This window comes from Arvicola amphibius, chromosome 2 (assembly GCF_903992535.2).
Source record: "Arvicola amphibius chromosome 2, mArvAmp1.2, whole genome shotgun sequence".
Classification (NCBI taxonomy): domain Eukaryota; kingdom Metazoa; phylum Chordata; class Mammalia; order Rodentia; family Cricetidae; genus Arvicola; species Arvicola amphibius.
Window position 1 is genome coordinate 50,569,381 of NC_052048.2, and position 24,812 is coordinate 50,594,192.

The 24,812-nt window shown below is 45.8% G+C and overlaps 1 protein-coding gene across 2 annotated transcripts in view; it reads left to right on the top strand.

The window, feature by feature from the left end:
- Window positions 1–24,812, top strand: part of Frmd4b (FERM domain containing 4B) — a 232,549-nt gene that overhangs the window by 36,672 nt on the left and 171,065 nt on the right. Inside the window, exon 1 of one of the 2 annotated variants that reach the window (XM_038318423.1) lies at window positions 11,660–11,836. The exons of the other annotated variant lie outside the window; for it this stretch is intronic. Coding sequence (XP_038174351.1) covers window positions 11,675–11,836 — 162 coding nt within the window. The 5' untranslated portion in view covers window positions 11,660–11,674. Of the gene's footprint in view, window positions 1–11,659; window positions 11,837–24,812 lie in introns of those variants that run through there. 2 annotated transcript variants of the gene reach the window in all.

The window sequence follows — 24,812 nt, forward strand, 5'->3', positions numbered from 1 at the left end:
CAATTTGTTACTATTCATATTTCTTTATTTATTCTCGTGGATGTGAAGCCGTATGTTATTATGGTTTTGATTTGCACTTCCCTGTTGACTGGGGATGTTTTATCTCTTTCCGTGTGCTGATAAATTTTTCTTGTGTTCCATCTCTTAAAGAGGGGCATATTTTTATTTGATGTCTACTTTCTTTTATTTTTTGAAACAGGGTTTCATGTAAACCCAGACCTTAAAGTTGCTATGTAGCCAAGGATGACCTGGAACTTCTGACCATTTTATTCCCCTCAAGTGCTGAGATTAAAACACAAACAGACACCTCCATACCCAGTTTATACAGTGTCTGGAATGAAGCTCTGGGGTCCATGTAGAGTAAGTAAATGCTCTACTAGCCCAGCTACTTTCCCAGCGGAAGGGCATATTTTTAGAAGGCTCCACTTTGCGCCTTATTCTGGGAATAGTATTCTAAATCAACCAGAATCCATCCTGGCGGGCAGTCCACAGAGTCCAAGTCTCTGCAAAAGGAAGAGACAATGACTAGGCAGCCAGTGCCACCTGCCCAGACATACAAGCCACCAAAGGCATGACCCAAGATAACCTGTAACTTTACGAGACTTGAGACAATAACAGCCCATTCCTAGGTGTGGGAGTCTGCCTTCAGTGTGTTTGGTGTGCGCCTCCAAAAAGTGAAAGCTAACCTTGTTTTTCCTTGTTGACTTGAAGTCCATCATGCCTCCCTTCTGCTGTGCTCCCCTCACTGCCCACAGCTCTCTGCATACTGTTTCTCTGCTGTGCAGATGACCCCTAGCCTGGAGGCCTGCACCATGCTGGCTTTTGGTTCTTCTCGGGGAGAATCCATTCCATAGTGAAGTACAGTATGTTGCTACCTTCCGCTGTGAAGTTAATTTTAGAATTGCAAGATACAAGAAATACTTTTGTGTCTCTTTGGGGGGTTTGTTTGCTTGGTTTTGGTTTTGATACTCAGTTTGGCTTTTCTTTTACTTGTATTGCCAAGGGCCGGATGTTTGAAATTCCTAGCAATAATCATACCAGATTTTCCGTCCTTTCATTGGTGATGGGAAAATGGTCTATTTTCAAGACCGATCACTCACATTTGTTAGAAGACTGAGATGTATTGGCCTTAAGTTCTTTGTTTTAGTTTGGTCTTAAGGATTTCCTACCCTTGACTGGCACTGGCTGATTTCTCCCCTTTCACATTCCTGTCTGTACCCAGGAGGGTCGGTTAGTAGGTCTTTTAAGAACAAGAATTTGCACGACTGTATTTGCTTCCCTTCTACTGTTTGCTGTACAGAAGCGATGGGCCTCTGTGTCTCAACTCACGTGTCCCTTCACACACTATGCGGTCACTTGTCATCTTTTTTAAAATTGTCATCATTTTCTTATGTAATCCTGGTAAACCCAAGGGGTGTGCTTCCTGTCACACTCAGTCCCCAGACTTAAAAAGTGCATTCTGTTGGAGCCTCTTGGTATGAGCCTCTTGTCACAGCAGCCCCAGCTAAGACAGTGCCTTAAAATTCCAGTATGAGGCCAAAGAAAAGTATAACTGATAAATACAAAAAGAAACCTTTGTCTCCCAGAGCAGGACTGAAAATTTAGCAGCTACACCATATAAGAATGACTTTATACATTTTTCCACTGATCTTTGGCAGGTATTCTAACCTCTCTAATGTATTGGATTCATATCTATCAAGTGGGATGAACATGACCTTTCCACTTCTTAATCTTGGAAAATACCGTGAAAATCGACGGATGGAGAAGGTGAAGCCCTCTGTCTTTATTTAGGAGAAAAGGATGCTATAGGATTTATTGCAGTTTATTTTTGTCATCGTCGATGTGGATGTAAATGAGGTATAAACACAAGGTGACAGGTTATGGGGTGGGCAGTCAGTCACAAGACTGTCACCTTTGCTTCTGTAAATGGGGTCAGCCTTTTCTGTCTGGTCCACGCCAGCTTCCATAGAGCCGGCCTCCCCTTCAAACACTCTCACAGCCAGATCAGTGAGGTCGAAAACTGGACCCGGGAAGAGCTTCCAGCATCTGCTCAGTGGGCTAATGAGAAAAGTGGGGACAACCAGGAGCCTGGAACTGTGTTCCAATTTATACAAGAAAGGCAGTGCCCCACCTCTTGCATTTGAGGAGGGAGAATACAGCTTGATACAATGAAGGATGAAAGTTTCGGGAGAATAAGGGAAGAGTAATGGATATAGAATCTTTTCCCTTTCCTCTTGCCTTCCTCTCTCTCCCCCCATTTCCTCCCCTCCTTCCCTTCCCTTCTTTTCTTTTCCTTTCCCTTCCTTCCCTTCCCTTCCTATCTTTTCTCTTCCTGATCTTCTAGGGATGGAATGATCTTGCCAAAGCAGAAACAGAATTGCTGCCTTCATGTGGAATGTTATTTAGTGTGTCATGTTGCCAGCCTTTGGGGATGCCATTCATAGGCACAGAAGTCAGCAACCTTCATCTTTGGCAGCGGGAATAATGGTAGGTTTCCTGTACCGGAGGCCTACCTGTTCTACTGCTTCTTTCCTTCCTCTCCTGTTCCTTGAGGATGGGGCTGATGAACTAGATGCCCCTAGGTGAAAGGAGACAGAGCACAGGAAAGGGTGAAACCCCGAGCCTTTTGCTCTAGTAGGACTGCAAAAGAATATATCCCTGCCAGGCAGGACCTCCAGCCTTCAGGAGTAAGAGGCAGAGCACGGGGCCTCTACACAAGAAACAGCTACTGCTGCACAAAATGGGTTCTCAGAGGCCTGGAGCTGACTGTGTATAGAGGACAACTTCTCCTACCAACGTCTTCCTCTGTTCTGCATCTGTTTACTTTACTTTTTCGTGGTGTTGAGTACCTGATCTAGAGCCGTGCATGTTGTACAAGTACTCTACCAACCTCTATCCATAACCTTCAGTTCACTGTTTATTTCGAGGCCTGGCTTCAGTGTGTCTCCAAGGCTGGCCTTCAACTCACTGTGTGGCCCAAGCAGACCTTGAATTTCAGATCCTCGTACCCTAACACCCCCAGTAACTAGAATGAAAGGCCAGTGCCACCAGGCCCAGCTCCTCTTCCTCCACTGTGCAAGTTTGGAGTATTTTCTGGAACCTACTTCAAACTCTTCCTCTGCACCCTGCTACTCTGCAGGTGCACCCCCTACTTGGTTGCTTTGGTCCCCCATCCCTAGTGTCTCCCGGACGCTTGTTGTCCTTCTCCCTAAAACTCACAAATATAGGGGCTGGAGAGATGGCTCAGAGGTTAAGAGCATTGCTTGCTCTTCTAAAGGTCCTGAGTTCAATTCCCAGCAACGACATGGTGGCTTCACAACCATCTGTACTGAGATCTGACGCCCTTCTCTGGCGTGCGGGTATACATCAAGACAGAATGTTGTATACATAATAAATAAATAAATAATATTTTTTTAAAAAACTCACAAATATATAAGATTTCTGACCTCAGGACCTTAGTTATCACAGGTGTCTGAACCTCCGATTTCTAGGCTGTCACCTCCGTAACTGTCACCAGCTGTCCCCTCCCAAGCAGTCAGATCTCAGCCTCAATGTCCTTTGCTCGGGGAGACATTCTTGGCTCCACCCTGTGTGACACACCTCTTGTGGGTCCCCCTGTGGCACTGCCTGCTCCTTTACGATCCACACTCAAGCATCTGATGTTCTCATTCCCCTCGAAGGCCCTCACAGACAGAGATGGTCTCAGTCCTGTCGCTGTGTCCTGAGTGCTTCGCTTGTGTCCCGGGCTGTTACGTGGTACAAATGATTGCTGTTGGCAAAGGCGCGTGTGTGTTTGGAGACCGCTAGACTGCCTTCTGTATTCGCTGCTGAGACGGACATGTGTTGTTCAGTTCAGTCGACAGAGACTGCCTGCGCTGTGCCAGCCAGGATCGTGGATGGCTGGGAAAGACTCTTCTCCAGTGTCCAAGCAAAGACATTAACGCCGACAGTTGGTCATGTGTCTGCACTTAGGAAACAGATAAATGGCAGTGCTCACTTTCTCCTTTTGATTCAGTCTGAAACCCTCACACATGGAATGAAGCCGCCCACATACAGGATGGATCTTCTCACCTAACCCAGTGTAGAAAGTCTCTCAGAGGCCTGCTCAGAGGCTTGTTTTCATGGTGATTCTAAATCTCATTTAATTGACGACCAAGATCCATTATCATAGTCATAAACACCTTCCAGAAGCTACGATGATCCTTGCATGGGGAACTATGCCAGGATGCCCTGCTTCTGAGTGGGTGGCGCTGTAGGCGTCCTCACAGAGCAGGGAAAAGCAAACTGCAGGTGACCTTCTGCCTTGTCTGCAGTGAGACACCTTCTCAACAGTACATATCCCTGGAGGATTAATGCTCCACACTGGGGTCAGCCTAGGAGGAAAAAATGTTTTAAACGCCAGAGAACTAGGCCTGGGGACACATGTCTGTGATCCCAGCACTCAGGAGGCTGAGGAAGAAGGATCCCGAGCACGAAGCTAGACTGGGTGACTTAGTATCTTAGTTACTTTTCTATTGCTGGGAATAGACACCACAAGAAAGCATTTAACTGGGGGCTTGCTTACTGTTTCAGAGCGTGAGTCTATGACCATTGTGGTCAGGAGTGTGGCATCAGGCAGGCAGGTATGGAGGTGAGGAGTAGCTGAGGGCTTGCATCTTATCTGCAAGAAGGAGAGAGAGAGAGAGAGAGAGAGAGAGAGAGAGAGAGAGAGAGAGAGAGAGGGAGAGGGAGGGAGGGGGACAGAGAGACAGAGAGAGAGACAGAGAGACAGAGAGAGAGAAAGAGACAGAGAGTGAGAACCTGCCATGGGCTTTTGAAACCTCAAAGCCCATCCCAGGTGACACACCTCCTCCAACAAAGCCATACCTTCCAAAAGCCACACCTAATCCTTCCCAAAATAGTTGCACCAACTTGGGACCAATAATTCAAATACATGAGCCCAGGGGAATTATTCTCACCCAAACCACAACAAACAGTGAGTTTCAAGCTACATTAACTACACCATGAGATAGTGTCTCAAGAAACTAACAAAATGTCAAAGAAAAGCTGAACCTAATAAAAAAAATTAAGTCAAAAGTAAAGAAAGAAAATATTAATAGCTTGTGATGAAAATTATGCCTTCTTTTTATGATAAATATTTTTAAAGATTTATTTATTTATTATATATACAACATTCTGTCTTGATGTATGCCCTCACACCAGAGGAGGGCGTCAGATCTCAGTACTGATGGTTGTGAGCCACCATGTGGTTGCTGGGAATTGAACTCAGGACCTCTGGAAGAGCAGCCAGTGCTCTTAACCTCTGAGCCATCTCTCCAGCCCCCTATGATAAATATTTTTTTCCTCATGGTTTATTTTTTATATTTAAAAATTTCCATCTCCTCCCCTCGTCCTCCCCCTTCCCTCCCCTCCTTCTCCCCCTTCCCTCCCCTCCCCTCCACCCATACCTCTCCTCCCTCCCTCTCAAGGCCAAGGAGCCATCAGGGTTCCCTACTCTATGCTAAGACCAAGGTCCTCCCAACTCCCCCCAGGTCCAGGAAGGTGATTGACCAAGCTGAGAAGGCTCCCACAGAGCCCGTCCATGCAGAAGAATCAGAGCCCAGCGCCATTGTCCTTTGCTTCTCAGTCAGCCCCTGTTGTTGGCCACATTCAGAGAGACGGGTTTGGTCGCATGTTCCATCAGTCCCATTCCAACTGGAGTTGGTGATCTCCCATTAGTTCTGTCCCACCGTCTCCATGAGTGAACGCACCCCTCACGTTCCTGACTTTCTCATGTTCTCTCTCCTTCTGCTCCTCATCAGGACCTTGGGAGCTCAGTCCATGAGAAAATAGAACAGTGGAAAGCGAATTCCAGTTCTTTCTTTGAAAGCTTCGAGTTCCTTGTACTTTGTGGGGTGTGAAAGCGGAGATGAAGTGATTGCTTCACCCTTCTCCCACTGGTCCCTTAGGGAGGATGTTTCTGCATGGTAGACGTCACAGGAGGGAAGAAGTGGGGTGTGGAACCGGTTTCACTGGACCTGGGGTCCTTCAATCCCAGATCTCTGATGTTGGGGTACTGTCGTGCACACTGTGGCATGCTGAGCAGTATCCCAGACCTCTATAACTAGATGCCAGGAGCACCCCTCGGTGTGAAAATCAGAAACAAACGAAATGTGCAGATTTCAAAGTGGGGTGCAAAATTATTCTTACTCGGAAACCATTGAGCTGGACCTTGCGTGCATCTGCCTTAAGCTTGGGCCAGGTATCCTTGGTTTTTTTTTTAGAGCTGGACTTCAGGTAGAAGGAGCAGAGCTGAACACTGTCCACAGATGCTAGGAGGACTCATGCTTCTTTTCTCATCTTGCTCTTTAGAGATGTGTATCCCAGGTGGGACTGGAACTTCTTATGGAGCCCAGGCTGCTCCTAAATTTGAGCTCTTTCTGCCTCAGCCTCTCCAGGGCTAGGGTTACATCATCATGCCCCACTCAGGTGGACTCTTTAATATGCAGTGGGAACTGATGGAAGCCATGTTAGAGCTGGCTGCCTCTCCGTTTCTAGGGGTATAGGTTCGTACCATCTTTCGGGTACTCTCTGCTGTTCTCCTTCCTGCTGATTGTTTAAAGAAGCCTCAGGGATGAGGACAAATGTTCTTTGACGTCCACAGCATCACTCCCAGGTGTGTGAGTAATGCTGTCAGCCAAAGCATCCCCATCCCCTAACCCTCCGGAGAGAGCTCCAGGAAATTACAGTGTATTGCAGGGAGCTCTGATGCTGGGGAGAGGGGAAATCTGCTTCTTGAGTTAAAAAGGGGGAAACAAGACGGTTTTCAAACTAGTTTATTTAGCTCTCTTCCCATGGAAAATTACAGAGCAGCTTCAAGGTGTGTGTCTGGGATCTGGTCCTCACTGCCGCTGATCATCCAGGCTGTTCTTTTTCTCTGCTGCTACCTGCCTCTGTTCAACTGCACTCGGTCCGTTCCTGGAATGGAAGAGGAAGCATCTATACCTGCGTTTGGTGGGAACAGTGGCTTCTGACTTACAGCCAACTTTGAGTGTACTCTGTTTTCCTAAGTCTAGGAAAAGGCAGGCTCTGGTGGGGAAGGCTGAGCTTCTAAAAGCATTTTAGGGAACTCAGAACAGAGCCTCAGAACTGCTCCTCAAAACAAGTCAACTCTGATTCTTACCCTCAGCAAAGAAAAACGATCTACAGAGTCATTTAAAAATTGCTTTCAAAAAAGCATATTTGTGAATGCATGTTTGCATGTTGGTGTGGCTACACGTATGGGGTGCAGGCATGCCTACACATATATGTGCATGTGGAGTCTAGAGCTTTCTCTCTTGGTTTTTGTTGTTGGTGGTGGTGGCTTGTTTGTTTGTTGTTTTGTTTTGTTTTGAGATAGGGTCTGTCACTGACTGGAGCTTCAAGATTAGATTAGGCCAGCAAATCCCAAAGTTCTACCCATACCTGTCTCTGAGATTACAAGCACTGAGATCACAAGCATAGACCAACATAGTCAGCTTTAAAAAAATGCATATTTCTGCACTGGAGAGATGGCTTGGTGGTTAAGAGTACTGGGTACTCTTCAAGAGGACCTGGAATCCAGTACCAGCACCCACGTGGCAGCTCACCACTGTCTGCAACTCTATTTCAGAGGATCTTACGCCCTCTCCTGGCCTCTGCAGGCACTGCATGCACATGGTACACAGACATACATGCAGGCAAAGTACTTAGACACATAAAATAAAAATTTTAATGTTTATTTCACTTATTGTTTTATCTAAATCTGAAAAGTTCAGACAATTTCTACTTTTGATAGTGAGGGTGGCTAGTTGTCCCGGGTGCTTGCCTTTTGTCGGCCACCATTCTAAACACTTCCTGAAGAGTCTTTTGACTTGAGCTTTTCCAGACCTTGCATAGTGGGTTCTGATAATATCCCCATGTCATACCTGAGGACATTCAGACTTTGCTTGTTTAAGTGGTGTATTCAAGACACTCAGGGTTTGAAAGCGGGTTTAGCTCCCATCTACCATCCCTCTCCTCCACAGGGGGCCAATTTTAATGTGAAGTGGAAGTCACTAACTTCAGTACCCATGGCTTCTGCTCCACAAGTAGCCTGAAAACTCACAACCTGAACAAGCCCCCAAGTGCTGCTGACTGGCTGGTCTGGCAAACTCTGTTAGATACCTTGTCTCCCTTACTGAAAAGGTGCTTATTAGGCCTTGGTCGGCAGTAGGAATAAGGGTGGTACCTCGGTGGGCCAAGTGCTTGTTATGCAAGCCTGCGTTCAGAGCCTCAGCACCCAAGCAACAAATGCCAGATGAGCGTGAGTGCCTGTAACCTCAGAACTGGGAGGCAAAGACAGGCAGATCCTGGGGGCCACGCTAGCCAGCCAGTCTAGCCAAGCAGTGAGCTCCTGCCTCAATGAGAGACCTTATCTGGAAGAATAAGGTAGAGGGATTAAGAATATAACTCAGCCAGGAGAATGCCTACCTGTCAAGCATTTACAGGCTCTGGATTTAATCTCTAGTACTACATAAACAGGGTGAAGTGTTAGAACCTTCTTGTAATCTCGGCACTTGGGAGGTAGAGACAGGGGATCAGGAGTTCAAGACCATCCTGGTGACATAGCAAGTTTGAGGCCAGCCTGACTCCATGGGCTCCCTTTGGAAAGAATACTAATAATGTGGGCAAGTGACTGAAGAAGACACGAGCATCGACTTCTAGCCTCCACGTGAGCAAGCATGTACGCACATAGGCATGTCCACGTGAGCAAGCATGGGCGCACATAGGCATGTCCACGTGAGCAAGCATGTACGCACATAGGCATGTCCACGTGAGCAAGCATGGGCGCACATAGGCATGTCCACGTGAGCAAGCATGGGCGCACATAGGCATGTCCACGTGAGCAAGCATGTACGCACATAGGCATGTCCACGTGAGCAAGCATGGGCGCACATAGGCATGTCCACGTGAGCAAGCATGGGCGCACATAGGCATGTCCACGTGAGCAAGCATGGGCGCACATAGGCATGTCCACGTGAACAAGCATGGGCGCACATAGGCATGTCCACGTGAGCAAGCATGGGCATACATAGGCATGTCCATGTGAGCGAGCATGGGCACACACAAGCATGTCCACGTGAGCAAGCATGGGCGCACTCAAGCATGTCCACGTGAGCAAGCATGGGTGCACATAGGCATGTCCACGTGAGAAAGTAAAGGAAGAAGGAGTGTTCTCTTGAGCACTTGCTTTAAAACTTTGAGTGAAGCCGGGCGGCGGTGGCGCACGCCTTTAATCCCAGCACTCGGGAGGCAGAGGCAGGCGGATCTCTATGAGTTCGAGACCAGCCTGATCTACAAGAGCTAGTTCCAGGACAGGCTCCAAAGCTACAGAGAAACCCTGTCTCGAAAAAACAAAAAAAAAAACAAAAAAAAAAAAAAAACTTTGAGTGAAAATGTCTCAGGCTTCAATTGACTGCTGACATGAGAACTGATCGGTACCTGCCAATGTGTCTCGAGAGCATCTTTTCTCGGAGGACAGTGTCACGAGACACGGGTAACTGACCTGCTGGGGGTGTTATTCTGGTATTCCCTAGGCCGCCTGACATTTCCGAGAACTGAGACAGCCACATCATTAAAAGAAAATGTGCGTACCCAAGGTTTCCTTTACAGGCCGATTTCTGAAGTTCAATAATTTCCCATCAGCAAGGTGACATTTTTTTCCACATTATGCTTGGTTCATTTTATCCCAATTCAGTAAAACCTCCTGTATCAGATTGTGTGTGACCACCACGACTGCTATCCTGGTGCACTACAGCCAGAATGCTGATACGAATGGGCAGACAGGTTTATTGCCAAGAAAGATCAGCAGCTCTGAGAGCAGATGTATCTATGCATCCTACAGACCACCAAACAATTAAAAAAAAAAAAGTTCTCCAATCACAGTCACTTTGAAGCCAGCAGGGTTTTTTTTGAGGACAGATTTTGGTGTCGTTTTGAATGCTTGTGTTTCACCTGAATTAAGATGCTAAGGGCACATTTGAAACCTGAAATGAAGCTGATTGACTCACGGATAATCTGTCCCGAGGCCTCTGGAGCTTGTTTGGAAGAAAAGCTTTGGCATCTTACCTCCCTGCCACTTAATAGCAAAGATAATAACACAGGTGTGAATCCACCAACGAAATGCTCACCATTGTCCAACGGGTGAATTCAGAGGAAAAGATCTGAGAATATCTCCATCCTGGAATCTGGTACAGCATGGATTTTTATTTGTTATTAATATTAGCACATATTAATTATATGTAATAATGGGATTCATGTGATATTTTCATGCACATGAATGATGTAATTTGATCATAATCATCCCCATTGCCTCTCCTGACTCCCTCCCGTTTCTGCTGGTCCCCTCTCTCTCCTTAGGTTTCCCACTTATAATCTCATGTCTTTGTGTTTGTTTATGTGATCCAATGGGTTTAATTGGGTTGCTCCCAAGGTGCAGTGATCTCGCTCTGAGAAATGGGATAGGATTCTGGGAGACTGCAATGTACAAACTTTCCAAAGGAAAATCCAGAGTCGGGGTATGTGGGACTCCTTGGATTCCCTTTTCAAATGCCTTAGATGGTATCAGTCTCGATGGGAGACCTGTAAAAAGCATTGTCCCATGATTTCTTGAGCTGAGGAACAGGTTCTATTTTTCTATTTATTTACTTATTTCTCATTTGTTTTTGAATGGCAAGCTCCCCATTCTGGTTCGTGGTGCCAGCTGCAGCTAGGCATGTCCTGAGCCTGAATATTATACCAACTGACCAGGGATCCTCTTTCGAAGCTTCTGGTTCCCAGCGAGTCACAACTGGATGCTGTTTGCAGAGGACCAAAGACGCCTTGTTTTCCTTCTGAGCCCACAGCTGCCCTGGAACTGGACTGGAGGGGGGGGGGGTGCAGGGGACTTGCTTTGCTTGTGGCCATAGCAGGCTGGCATTTACTTGAAGACCCTCAAGTTAGGAGCAAAGACAGTCTGGGGGGTGTGCACCCTGTTGCTTTGAATCTTTTCACACCTGGCTTCAGTGGAGCCAAGAAAACATGCACAATTCCCCCAGGGGTGAGATCTAAAGGGAGATGTTACTGATTTTTTTTTTTATTCCCCTTCCTTCTGCCTCTGTGACTTTCCCAAAGGTGTTTATCAGTGAGGTGCGGACACAGCAAGATGCAAGGCAGAGAGCTTATAGAATAGAATAAAGGGGTCCCGGGGCTGTGTGTGTGTGTCTGTGTGTGTGTGCGTGCGTGTGTGTGTGTGTGTGTGTGTGTGTGTGTGTGGTGTATGCAAGCGCACTGAAATGCAGCTCCCCACTAGGCCTGCAAAGAGTTATTGGGCTCCACCAGTGGCCCTGTGCCCTGGAGCAGCGCCGCGGGGAGTCCTCACCGGCCAGGGCTTCCCGCGCCCAGGGAGCGCCTGGGGCTGGCCTGGCGGAGCTTAGGAAGCTGGCGGCGCTGCGGGCGGGCGGGGTGACACAGCCTCCGTGCCAGCCGCAGCCGTTGGCTGGCTGGCGCCCAATCCCGGGGCATGCCGCCCCAACCTGGCCGGGACATTCAGTAAAAGGCGAGTTTGGTGGCAGATCTGACCCCCGGGGGTTGTCAGCTGCAGCAGCGTGGTGAGCCCAGTATCTGGGACCCCAGGCTTGGAGGGAAAGCAGCGGCAATGGCTTCGGTGTTCATGTGCGGAGTAGAGGACCTGCTGTTCAGCGGCAGCCGCTTCGTGTGGAACTTGACTGTGTCCACGCTGCGGAGATGGTACACCGAGAGGCTGCGGGCTTGCCACCAGGTGCTGCGGACATGGTGCGGGCTGCGGGACGTGTACCAGGTGAGCCCGTGAGCCCGTGCCTGGGGCCATTGCAGGATGCGGGCGCTCAGCCGGGAGCTGGTCCACCTGTATGATTTCATAACCTCATGCTTCCGATACCTTTGTTTTCAACTTCTAACGGGTAGCTTGGTGCTTGGGTCAGATCCTCAGCAGCTCTGTTAACGGTGGCCTGACATTTTTTTTCTCAGTTGGACATGGGGGCACTTGGGAGTTACTCCCCCACACAAACACCGGCAGCCATGTGTTATAACGTGGTGGAGGTCCCTACCTACTGGCACTAGTAAAGAAGACTGTGACTTTGTGGCGGAGCATTTATGGAAAGCGACTTTGAGGTTGAGAGGATTATTTCTATTACACTGCATTGGGGGTGGCCATTTCAAAAGCTATGATTTCCCACCATTGCTTGCTGTCAGCATGTCTTAGGGAATTTGCCTTCTTCCTTCTGATTTTACTGCGCTTTTCCACCAGGCAGCCTCGGCTTGCAGAGAGCAGCCAGGAAAAGCTGATTCTGTGCTCTGTCGACTGTCTTTGGGGCGGAAAGACAGCACTTTGTGGGAGGCTGACAGGCTCGGGAAGGGAAGGGTGGCTTGGCCAAGCACTGGGATGCTCAGGCTTGGATTTAATCTGTCACACAACACAGCCTCTTTATTCCTTTGCTGGCCCCGTCTTGCAGGCAAAATCTGTAGCAACTTTGCCCAATGAGGAGACCATTCATCCTCGCTGGGACTGCAACTTGCCTGAATTTTTATGAACAGTACTACATGGATTTAAAAGTCCTCTGTTTTGGTTATTAACGTATTTAAGATAAAATAAAAAAAAAAAACTACAGAGTTAAATTATGAAGGTTTTACCTGGACTTGTTTCCTGAATATGGGGTAACTTTGTTACAATCTTTGAAACCCCTTACATGTAACTTGACCCTATCCCTAATAGGGCTGAAATGTATCTGTCATAGTGTCTCCCTCATGTGACCAAGCTTTGATTTTGAAAAGTCATAGTCTTCTATCAACCGGATAGAATAAAGGCCAGCTAAGGACAGACTCTGAGAGTTCTGAGGAATGAATGTTCGCTATCCATCCTTGTTAAAATATAAAGAATGTTTTAACCTGTGATTCCATGGCTCCTGGCTTGCCTAACATGTCTGTGATATCATGCATTTTGAAATGGAGCCAGCAGGGCACATTGAGAGCCCTGGAAGGCCGCTGGGACTTGAGAGCATTAGGGAACTGTAGAAAGAGCCCATCTGGCCACAGGAGACTACACCCCTGGCTTTTGGGAACCAGGCAGACCTTTTCTTAGTTGGGAAGTCCCTGTTCAGATTTGTTTATAGAGTAAGTGCCCATCCCTGTGTAGTGCCACCTTTCCTTTTTGATATCTGAGGAACTTTCAAAAGGCAAACACAAATATCGTAGCCAACCAGACAGGCTCTGTGCCCCACCAGCCACAGATTCAGAGGATTTATGGCTTACTGCTAATGCTGTTACTGAGCAATTTAGAAATAAAGCTTCCGAACACCCGGGAGTCTTTGGCTTCTCTGGAAGACTGATCAGTTGTTATTCCTTTCAATTTGAAAATGTTTTGTGTGTATGGGCTCATGCGTATGTGGGTGCACACATGTAGGCAGGCATGTGGTACATGTGCATGGATGTGTGGCCAGAAGTATCACTCCTCAGCAATATCATTCACCTTAGTTTTGAGACAGGGTCTCTCACTCACCTGGGGCTTGCTATCCAACATCCCAGATTGAATCACAAACCTAATGCTTGGTCATTTTTAAAGATGTTTGTTTGTTTAGTTCTGGATGTGGAATCAAAGCCTTGATCTTTCTAGGTGAATACTCTACCTCTGAGCTTATTTTTTCAAAAAGACAAAAAAACAAACAAACTAAAAAACAAACAAACAAATAAAAACGCCTTTTCAATGTTGAGCAATAAATAGTGTTGCAAATTATAGAGACTGAGAAGTAGTAAAGAAAACGGTTTCTACCCTCAGCTCCCGAGACAGACAAGGGATGAATCCAAGCTCTCCCAGTGTGGGACCACGGGGAAATTAACTTTCCTGTGCTTCACGTTTGTCCTCTGTAAAGTGGGGGGGGTAGAACAATGCCAATTAAAGAGGTTAATAAGAGTTAATTGACGTGTAGAGCATTTAGCACACTGCCTAGAGCTTGGAAAGCATCCAGTAAATATTATCTGTTCTATCTAGGACTTTTTTATGGCGCTAAGAGCTAGGGAGTAAAAAGAGGTGACAGAGAACAGCTGATGTTCTGCTCTACTCGGAGAGCAAATGTGCGTGCGGTTTGACGAGGGCGCTGTGCTGGGTTCCCCAGCCTGGTGTGTGCAGTTGTCGGCTTATCCTCCCCAGACCCCTTTCCTCCTGGCATCTGATAAATGTGCCCATCCGTCAGGCTTACATATCAACACAGCCAGAGAAAGAGTGAATTGCTCATATCCACCTATCAAAAAAAAAATCCCTATGTGTCCTCTGGGCTGCTAATGAAGGGTCTGCCCACCCAGATGTCATGCACTGCCACAATGCCATGCACTGATTGGCTCAGGGAACAGGATGACTCTCCATACATCTTCAGTGGCATGCTACGGCCCAAAAGGAACAAAAATGATTTCAGGAGGAGATGCAAAAGGAAAAAGCTTCCTCCTCAGTCTGGCGTGTAGCTCACTGGTAGAGCCCCTGCCTAGCATATGTGAGGCACTGGGTTCAGTTCTCGGTGTGTCAATAATAACAATGATGATAATAATGAATAAGCAAAGATTCGATGTGTGGCATTCAAAGTGAAAAGGGGAGCCGGTGAGCTGGCTTGGCAGGTAATGGCACTTGCTTCCAAGTCTCATGACCTGATTTCAGTGCCCAGAACCCATAAGGTGAAATGAAAGCAGACTCCTACAAATCGTCCTCTGACCTCCACTTGTACGCATGGCACCCACCCACCCACGTGCAAACCCAAATAAATAAATGGTTTATTTTTTAAATGAGGAATGAGTGGGTTGCCAAACAAAAACATACATTAAAATAAAAGACTCTTTAAGGTGGTAATAACAAACAAAGGGGTTAAAAAAAATACCAGATTGCCTGATTGGCGTATAAGGCAGCGTCTGAAACTGGGAATGAGCTAGGACCCACTGACCACATGTTTGCCTGGGTTAGTCAGTGTCCAATGCTCTAACAAATACCTGAGAGAACCACTTAGTGGGGAGGATTTATTTTGGCTCAAGGTTTCAGTCCAGAATGACTGACTGATTCCACTCTTTTAGGGCTGTTGCAAGGCGAAACCATCATAGCGGCAGATCATGGCTAGGGAAATATGACTGCCTCAAGGTAGTCAGAGTACAGAAATAGAGACGATGGTGCCATGGAAAAGATGTGTCCTTCCAAGACACGCTCCTGGTCATCCATTTCCTCTTATCAAGGCTTGCACCTTTCGCAGGCTCCATTGAGTCGTGAATCTATCCGTGGTTTAATCCATGGCTTAGATCAGGGTCCTCCCCAAAGCTCTACCAATCAAAGGAAGGGACATTGAGGAAGGGTACAATATTGGATTAAAATTCAGCCAGAGACTGGGATGATGGCTCAGATGGTGAGAGAAAATGCAGTACAAGTACGAGGAGCTGAGTTCAAATACTCAGAATGTATGTAAGAAACTGGGCATGGCCGTGTGTGCCTTTGGTAACTGAAATAGGAGGATTGCTGGGACTTTCTGGCCCCAGTCCTACTTCCAGGCTCAATGAGAAACCCTGAGAAGGATGGCAGGAAGTGATAGGGCAGCGTACCCGAAGTCCTGCTCTGGCCTTCAGGCATGCACGTGGACACACACACATCATGTGGACAATTTAAATGCAACCAGCGGCGTCTCTCACATAATGAGAATCTCAAATTGAGCATTCTCTCAATAAAAAGGCTTATTCTTCAAGGTACGTTCAAAGATGAAGACACAAATACCTTTTAAAGTATTTTTGCTGCAGTTGTTTGAATTGAGTGTGGGGGCTCGGGATGAGAATACCTATATTGCTATCCTAGAATTCTGAGTTCTAAACCCTGCAGAAGAATCTGCTGCCGTTCTGCCCAGTGTGCTGCCGTATGAACCGGATGCACACCAGAGTTACCGTGTGTTACTCAACCTATTTTTTTTTTATCATCTTGTTGATTTTTCTAAAGTGTCAATTTTCTTGCTCCTAGTCTCAATAGTCTTGTTTGTGAAGAAAGCCATTGCTGGATCACTCTAGAGAGCAAGTGAGCAGGGTGGGGCAGGAGATATCCATTACCTGAAATATCTGGCAGGCCTCTAGGGTGTTTTGTTTATTCATATACTACACTTGAAAGACGATCCTTCACCTATTCATAAAGCCTTTGGCAGTGATGTTCTTTGCCAGGCTGGCAAAGCTGGGAAGGCATAATTTCTTTGGAATTGAACACTTCCTCCACTTCTAGATGCTGGAACAGCAAGTGATTTAATTTGCCAACAAACTATGAATAATGACGGTATTTACTATAAGGCATTTTTGTAGTAATGGGGCTAAGTACACAGCAGAAAGAGCGGTCCCCTGAGACTGTTTGACAAAGACCCACTGTGTAAGCGAAGACTTAAGTTTGATTCCGTCAGGTACAAGACTTGATAATTTAGGCAAAATCCTCAAAGCTCATTCTTCAGCTGCTTGCCTGTCCTGCTCATACCCCTCCTGGATGGGAGGCACTGTAGTAATTCATTATCTCACTCGTGTTAGAACATGATGGGGAAATATTGTTGACAAAAAAATCAACTCTTGTTGCTTTCTGTGAAGTGTGGCATGCATGCTCTAACAAAGCCCTCCGTTTGTTACTTGGGGTTAGATTTTCTTCTCACCAGAGTCCCCAAGGTAGAATTTCCTATAAACCGTGAATGGAGTCATTGCCTCCAACAGAACGCAACTTGAACTGAATCTGGGGTATTTATGACTGGAAGCGGCTGGATCAGCTCCTCTGGGACAGGCAGCTGGCACAGAAGTGAAGGCATAGCGTTCAGGACTTGAAGAGTCTGCAGGCTTCACTTGACCAAGCCTGACCTTGTACAAATTACTTCCCCTCTCTGAACCTCATTTCCTCTTGGGTAACAAGGCAGCACTCTAACTGCAGTGTGGGACCAAGGAGAAAACTAGGGAGATATGTTCATAAAGCGCTTGCCACTTTGCAGGCATAAGAAAATACTTAATAAAGGCAGGCTCTTGTTTTTATAAAACCTTAGCACTGAGCTCAGAGTGTCTGGGATAAAATGTCACCGACCGTATTGCTATTGGTTTTATACCCGAGACAAGCTGTATGGAAATTACGTTCCCATCTTCAGTGGGTAAATGTTTATTAAGAAAGAAGGCAAGAATTCCTTCGTGTATGGGTTAGACGTAGGATAGTTCAAGTGTTCTTGTTGGTAGTCCAGCGTGGAACAACATGCTTTTAAGCCCATACATAAATCTAGGAAGCCATAAGCATCTAGTCAGATTTCTGAGCTCATTTCTCTATGATGATCCAGAGTGCTAACACTTGAGTTTTGTGCCTCCTCGGCTTGATGGGGAAAAAAAAAGCCATGTGTCCCCCCAAGACAAGTCTGCACCAAGCATTTGGTGGTCTCTGTTATTTTAAAACGCATGCACTTTGCTTGCTCTGACCCTTTGTTTTATACTCTGGAAACTGGTCTCCTGTTTTAATGAATAAAGTTTTATTGTCACACAGCTATGCAGTTGCCCATCTGTGACTGCTCTGATACTACTGGAGTAGAATAGCCATCTGTGACCCTGCTGCTTAGAGTTAAATGACTGGTATTAATCTGAAAAAAAATTACCACCTTTCCCTTTAGAGTAAGAAACTACATTTTAAAAAGCAGTGTGGGGTAAAGAATGTGAAAGGGAAAAAAAGCCCACAATTCTATCACAGAAAAACAGAATTTGAAAGATTTTCTCATCAAAAACCTAAGGGGCTGGGTAGAGTACTTGGTATGCAGATGTAAGGAACCTAGGTTCGAATCACAGCACTCACACAAAAAGCTGAGCATAGCAGCACGTGTTTGTGACCCCAGCATCAGAAGTCCCAGCTCACTGGTCAGCCAGCCCAGCCAATGTGGTAAACTTCAGTTCAGTGAGAGACCCTGCCTCCAGGAAGTAAGGAAAAGCAATAGAAGAAGACGCCTAATGTCCTGCTCTGGCCATCCCCCACACAGGCACCCCACCCCGAAATGCAACCCAATGCAGACATTTAAGATTCTAAATTAAAAATGCTCAAGTAAGTGATCAGCTTACTTTTGCTCGGTTCTTTTTTTTATATAATGTGATGACTGATATGACCAGTGATTGATCAATCTGCTTCTTCATTCGCACCTAAAATAATAAACATCGGCTCAACTCTGTTACCAGTTATGGCCTCAAAGGTTAGCCGCAGGCATCTCCCCTGCCCTTCGTAAACAAGAGGTTAAGGAGGGGAGAACGCTAAGCAACTAACACTCTAGGAAAGCGACTGACTTTCAGGTGACACTCAGAGAACACACACCAGACAAGAGTAATAGGAAAGGCAGACCGTGGGAGACTTCCGGGAGGAGCTGATCCCTGTGCTGCTTTGTGAAGGGCAAGTAGAGTCCTGTAGGTGCACGCAAACAGAAGGGCATTCAGGCGAAAAGGATTTCTTCAAAGCCTGCTGGGCAGAAAGAGTGTCAGAGACATTTGGACTGAGAGCGACACCTGCCCTCAAATGGTCTTGTACTTATGACATCTTCCTTTAGACTCTTAGGAGAGAGAGCTATTGACTTAGAACTATTGCTCGCAGCAGTGAAGGTAGAATAGTGGAGGTCTGCAGGGAAGAGAATCAAGAAGGTGGTGATGGCAATTATTGGTGCGTTACTCAGAATAGAGTGAGTTCAAGGCCCAGCATCCAGATGATGTCTCCTAACTGTCAATAACCTCAGTTCCAGGGAATCCAATGTCCTCTTCTGACCTCTGTGGGCCCTGAACACATGTGGTAATGACAACAAACTGCCCAGAGTCATACAAAAGTCAAGATTTGGATTTCCCCATAATATCTAGCCCGTCACATGGTGGAAAGCACAGTTCATTACTATCTTTTAGGCTCATAGAATGTTCACAGTAAAGTGAAGTGTGTTTTAGGGTCTGGAAATTAGGGGTGTGGCCTCCAGTGGGGCTTACGTTACTTCTCACAGATCATGGGTGAGAACAGGTCCATAAGAAACCCAACTCACTGTGCACTGGAGCCAGGAACAGCATGCATGCTGGTGCAGATTGTGTTGCTTAGCAATCAGACTAAGGTCAATAAGCAGGAAGGTTATCAGCAAGGCCTGTGAGGATTGTTCCCTATATATGAGACCAGGAAGAGGGCAGAGTTAAGTGAGCCCAGAGAGGTTTAGTTACAATTCATGACCAGTGAAGCCACACTGACCTCACAGGTAGCTCTGGAGCCAAGAGTTATCCCTAGCTGGAACAAGAGCACTGCCTTTCCCCTCTAGTCCCATTAGCTCCCCAGCTTTCAAGGGAAAGATGGCCCTTGAAAGCTGGGCTACCCTTGGAAGAGGCAGTTCTCTTTAAAGGAAGGGCAATTTCCAGAGGGAGCTAAGAGCTGGCAGTTCACAGAGCTCCCAACAGCTAAGGCAGATCAGGCTGGCAAGACATCATAGCATCTTCTACAAACGCCTCCCAGCAGGTGCTGGTCCCAGACCGGAACTACATCAGAGCCAGAAGGAAGGAAGTGGAGGGTGAAGGCCACATAGAATTCAGCTATTAAAAATTGCACAACCTTGAGAGTGGCCACTTGACAACCACCTACCCTCTGCTGAAGAGAGTGGATAGCCACGGGATCAAGTACTAGTTACTACTAACTACCACCAACTAACTACCAACTAGCAGCAGGAAACTAAGATCCTCATTCAACCTCACCTTGAAAAGCAAAGTGACCTTTACTTTTTTTTATCCCATTACATAACATAAATATGTTTTTCAGAGTCATATCATTTAAGGTCAACAGGTTTAGTCTCCCAGTCTTTAAAATACATTTGTGAACTTTTCGTCACACCGCTCAGCAAACACGAGGTTAAGAACAGACTCTCCTGCCATTTTAGACGAATGTTTGTTTTTCTCTTTCCGTCTTGCAGTATAAAAAATAGTCCTTGTTCACAACCTCCTGCTAAGGTTTATTCTGAACGTTGTATTTTGGTGTTCTGACTGGTTGTTGTGGAAGAGCTTGCGTGTCTCAAATAAAGAATACGACCTGTGGTTCTAAATCTTATAAGCAAGATCATATGACTTCCGGCATGGGAAGAAGGCAAAAGTTAAGCCTTTGTTGAGAAAAAATTACTGAAGGTTCCTGCACAGTTCCATTGCCATCGTGTATGCAATTGTGCACGTGGCCGTCCAGAAATAAAGCCTGCTGTAAAAGAAGCAGGGAAATATTGGCAGGCCTCTGGTCTCGTTCTCTCATAATGTCCCGACCGCTTTCAGTCAGTTGAGTTTTGTGTTTGGGTAGGGTTTTTGCCAAATAACTGTTTTCCATTTGATGGGTGCTGTTTTAAATCTTGCTGTTTTGAGTTTATACTACTAGACATTAAGCTCTGTGTGATTGGCCTACACTTGGCTATCACACAAACAATATTGGCATTCAGGAAACAACAAGAACAACAAAACAATTTTAAGGAGTCAGGTGGTGGCACACACCTGGAGGCTGAAGCAGGAGAATCATGGGGTAAATTTTTTTTAAAGCAACCTGGGCTAGGCTACATAATGACTCCTGTCCAAAAAGAAAAATTGTATAGAAATGCAAGAAATGTAATGATAAATGCTTGCAATTCTCAGTTTTAAGGCACCTTATTGATATTTTCCCAAGTCTGCCTCAAGCATTTTGTGGTGTAATAAAATCACACAGGGGCAAGTGGAACCTCCTCTGTGCCTCCCCACTTTTCCTAGAAATAGTCCTGCCTGGGGCACATCAGCCACAGAGTATCTTCTCAGCATTTCCAGGGTCCTGGGTTCAAGTCCCAGGGAAGAGAAAACTTTTGTCTATAATCCCAGCACTTGGGAAGCTAAGGCAGGAGGATCACAATGAATTGAAGGTTAGTGGGTTACATACTGAGAGTCTATCTCCACAGACAGAGTCTTACCCCGACACTGACAGACAAATTTGAAGAATAATAATTTTGCCCCATCTGCTTTTATCTATAAATGATATATACTGTTGATGCTGTGCTGTATATTTATCTGACTTATGTTTGCATGTGTATTGTTCTCCAGTCTTTGTCTCCCAGCCTGTGTTTGGAATGTTCTTCTAAGTTCCCCTCACCCTGCACTCCGCTGAGGAACATGCCCATCTCTCATGAAGGGACATTGCATCCTTCCCAGTTTGTCAGTGTCCTAAAGCACTATAGTAAAGTCGGTGTGTTTGTTTCTTCCTGACACAAGCAGGAGCTTCTGTGTGGAACACAAGTATCACTGTTGGAATGCCCTACATGTTGTGCCTTGTCTTTGGCTCATCAAATGTCCATGTCAGTGGTTTTGTGACTGTATCAGCCAGTGGATGATAGTGCTCTAGATGACTCAGGACAAGGCCTCTCTTGAGGGTCACCAATTCATGACTTCAGATATTGAAAGGTAAAGAATCTATTATAGTCTGATTGATCTAATCAGACCCGTGGGTCTCTTACTCATCTAAATGAACTGGGAAGAAAAACTTGAAAATAATCATCTGGAGATTCGAAGTTCACAAGTCCAAATTCTGGGCCTGGGGTGATAACTCAGTCAATAAAGTGCATCCTTGAAAGCTCAAAGAACTAGGTTCAATGCCAGAACCCACATATTTGTGAAAACTGCGGGTGCGGTGTCATGTGCTTGTAATTTCAGCACCGGAAGGCAGAGACAAGTGGTCCCTGGGGTTCCCTGGCAGCCGCCCCAGCCACGTGGTGAGATAGAGGCCAGTGAGAAACCATCACTCAAAGAAACAAGGTGAGCACCAGGCAGTGGTGGTGGCGCACGCCTTTCATCCCAGCACTCGGCAGGCAGAGCTCTGTGAGTTCGAGGCCAGCCTGGTCTATAAGAGCTAGTTCCAGGACAGCTAGGACTGTTACACAGAGAGACCTTTTCTCGAAAAAACAAACAGACCCAAGGTGAACAACAGCTGAGGAAGGACAATTGCTGAGGTTGTCCTCTGGTGCTTACACAGGTGTAGACACACGCATGTGCAGTTGTGATTAGCCATGTTGAGTTCTCGGAAGCTCAGTTTTTCTCTGCTGTAAATGTGGGCAACAATAGTCTCTTTTCCCTGGAAGAGCTGTGTTTCTGAGATTATTGTAAGAACTGAATGTACTGCTGGTTAGAAATGTTGTTACTTGTATGTGGATGGATAATAGGCAGTAGGTGGAGGATAGCTAGAAGGACAGATGAGTGGTTGGAATTTTATGGGGGCTGACTGAACAATAGATAGATGGTGGGTGGATGGATGGATGGAAAACAGATGGATGTATGTTGAATAATTGTCTTCCTATACTTATGGCTCTCAATGTATAGTATAAACTTTACAGCTTCTAAAATATACAGAGCCTTGTCCCCTTTCTCCTATCACCTCAAATGAAGAATTACAGTATTTATGAGCATTGTAAAGGGACAGCCGTGTCTTCTGGACCAGGGCTTCACACCTGGTATGAACTCCAGAGGCACTTGTGGGATGTGCATGTGGGTGTGCTTGCTGCATACATTGTTAGCTCTGGGGTGGAGTGGGTAGGAGGCCATTTGTGAATTACTGGTACCATCACATGGTAGGGTGCAGCATTCCTGCAGCTCTGTCCGGGGGACCTGTTTGTGTTTCCGAAATCTTTGGAAGGCTCATACTGGAAGAAGGCCTCGCAGACTGATATGTGCATGTATGTTTATGCTTCCTCAGTGCTGTAAACAAAGAGCCAATACAAGGTGCTAGAGGTTATTTGTGTGACTTCTCGGATGATCACTTCATGAGGGATCTGTGTTAGGGTTGGAGTAGACAGGGAAGCAGGCACATCAAGGACTGCTTTAAAACTCACCCACGACCAGAACCCTCTGTGGCCACCCCAGGGCGGGAGGCTGGCAGCCCTGTAGCCCTCATCAGCTCTGAATGCAAGTGATTGCCATTTCCTGCCAGGGCCTGTGGCTGGGATCTGGAAGGTGTCCTGTTTTTCCTGACAGATGCTGATGTTGCCCCAAACCATTAACTTTCTTTCCTTGGTGTCTTTCACCGTTTGCCAGGCATTTCTTAGCCATGGGCCTCTCTCGTTCTCACCCACTAAAGTTAAGTGTGGTAGGGTCCGTTTATTATTTATTTTACTTACTTATTTTTATTTTCATTTCATCTAATTTGCTTGGGTTCTTAGAAGTAAAAAGCAAAAGTGAATCTCTCTTTCTCTGCCTCTGTCTCTGTCTTTCATTGTCTGCCTGTTTCTCTCTCTCTCTCTCTCTCTCTCTCTCTCTCTCAGGTTCTTAGGAGTAAAAAGCAAAAGTGAGTCTCTCTCTCTCTCTCGGTCTTATTAGTATTTAATTAAAAACTTGCTTTGCTTAACTCTTGGCTTCGTGCAGGTGTTTTCCAATTCACAGGCAGTATAAGGAGACTCAGATCCTGTTTAATCATCAACCTCAAATAATGACAGATTTATAATCTCAGGAACAAATGAAATGTTAGGTGTTTTACAAATATTTATTAAAGAGAGGAATATTTTATTTTTAATAAGTAAGCTAATGCCAGTGCTATACTACCGACTCTTAACCATGAGCTCCTGTGATATTATTCATGGGCACTTTCTTCCATAGGGTTTGTATATATTAAACTTTCAAGGCATTGATGCCAAATATAGCTCCAGCCAAGCTCATAAGATTTGGCTTTTAAATTTTTTAAAATGCATTTTCCTTTAATAAAATTCAGAAGCCAATTTTTGAAAAGCAATTCCTGAACTTCAGACAATGTCCTTTGTCCCCGATCCAGTGCTGACAGTGCAACCTTTTCAAGATCAGATGCTACAGTAGGTTGTAAAGAATGGCAAAGGTTTGCCATACTATCACCTGAATATTGTATATTTTGAATAAATCATACTTGTGTGTTGTCTTCCTTCCCCCTTTTTATTGTTTTACTCTCAGCTGATGGGAGTGATTTAAATGAATAAATAAGTAAATTGTGCATGTCTATCATCTGCATATATGTAAAATAAATATTGATACATGTGTGCATATGTGTGTGTGCCATGTTAGTTTGGTAGTCACTGCAACCCAACGCCCTACATAAACAACTTAAGGAAGAAAAGCTTTGTTTTGTCTGATTGTTTCAAGTCTATTACAATAGAAGTTCTGGTGGACAGAACAGCTTGCTTCATGGCAACCAGGAGACAGAGAGCATGCCTAAAATACCTGGATTTCTCCCTTTTCCCCTTTGATTTACCCTGGACCTCACCTCTAGGATGGTGACTCCTTTATTCAGGGTTGCTCTTCATAAGTGTGCGTGCACGCGCGCACACACACACACACACTCACACACACACACAGAGTCAGAATATGACTCACCAATCTCCTCAACTCCTCTCCATGCAGTCAAGCTCTCAATCAAGGTCAGCCACCACATACATGTAGATATGTGACTGTCTTGAGTTTTCTCAGGGAGTAAAACCTTTAGCTGATGCCTTCACTAAACATAGCTGTTGCCTTCTTATCCTTGGTCAACACCACTTCCAAGCTGACGGCCTGACTGAAACAGTCTGCCACCAATGTGGGTAGACTTCATTGGAGGTATATTCTTCTTCTCTTATACAGGTTAAATTACCTAAAATAATAATAAAATAATAAAGATATTTTGAAGCAGTGGTATCTCACTATTCCTCAGACTATCGCGTAATGAGTGCTAACCTTTTCATCAGTTGTGTGTGTTGTTTTCAGTTTCTGTCAAGGCAGTGTTATGATAAACATTATATACATGAGATATTGTGCTCAGATTT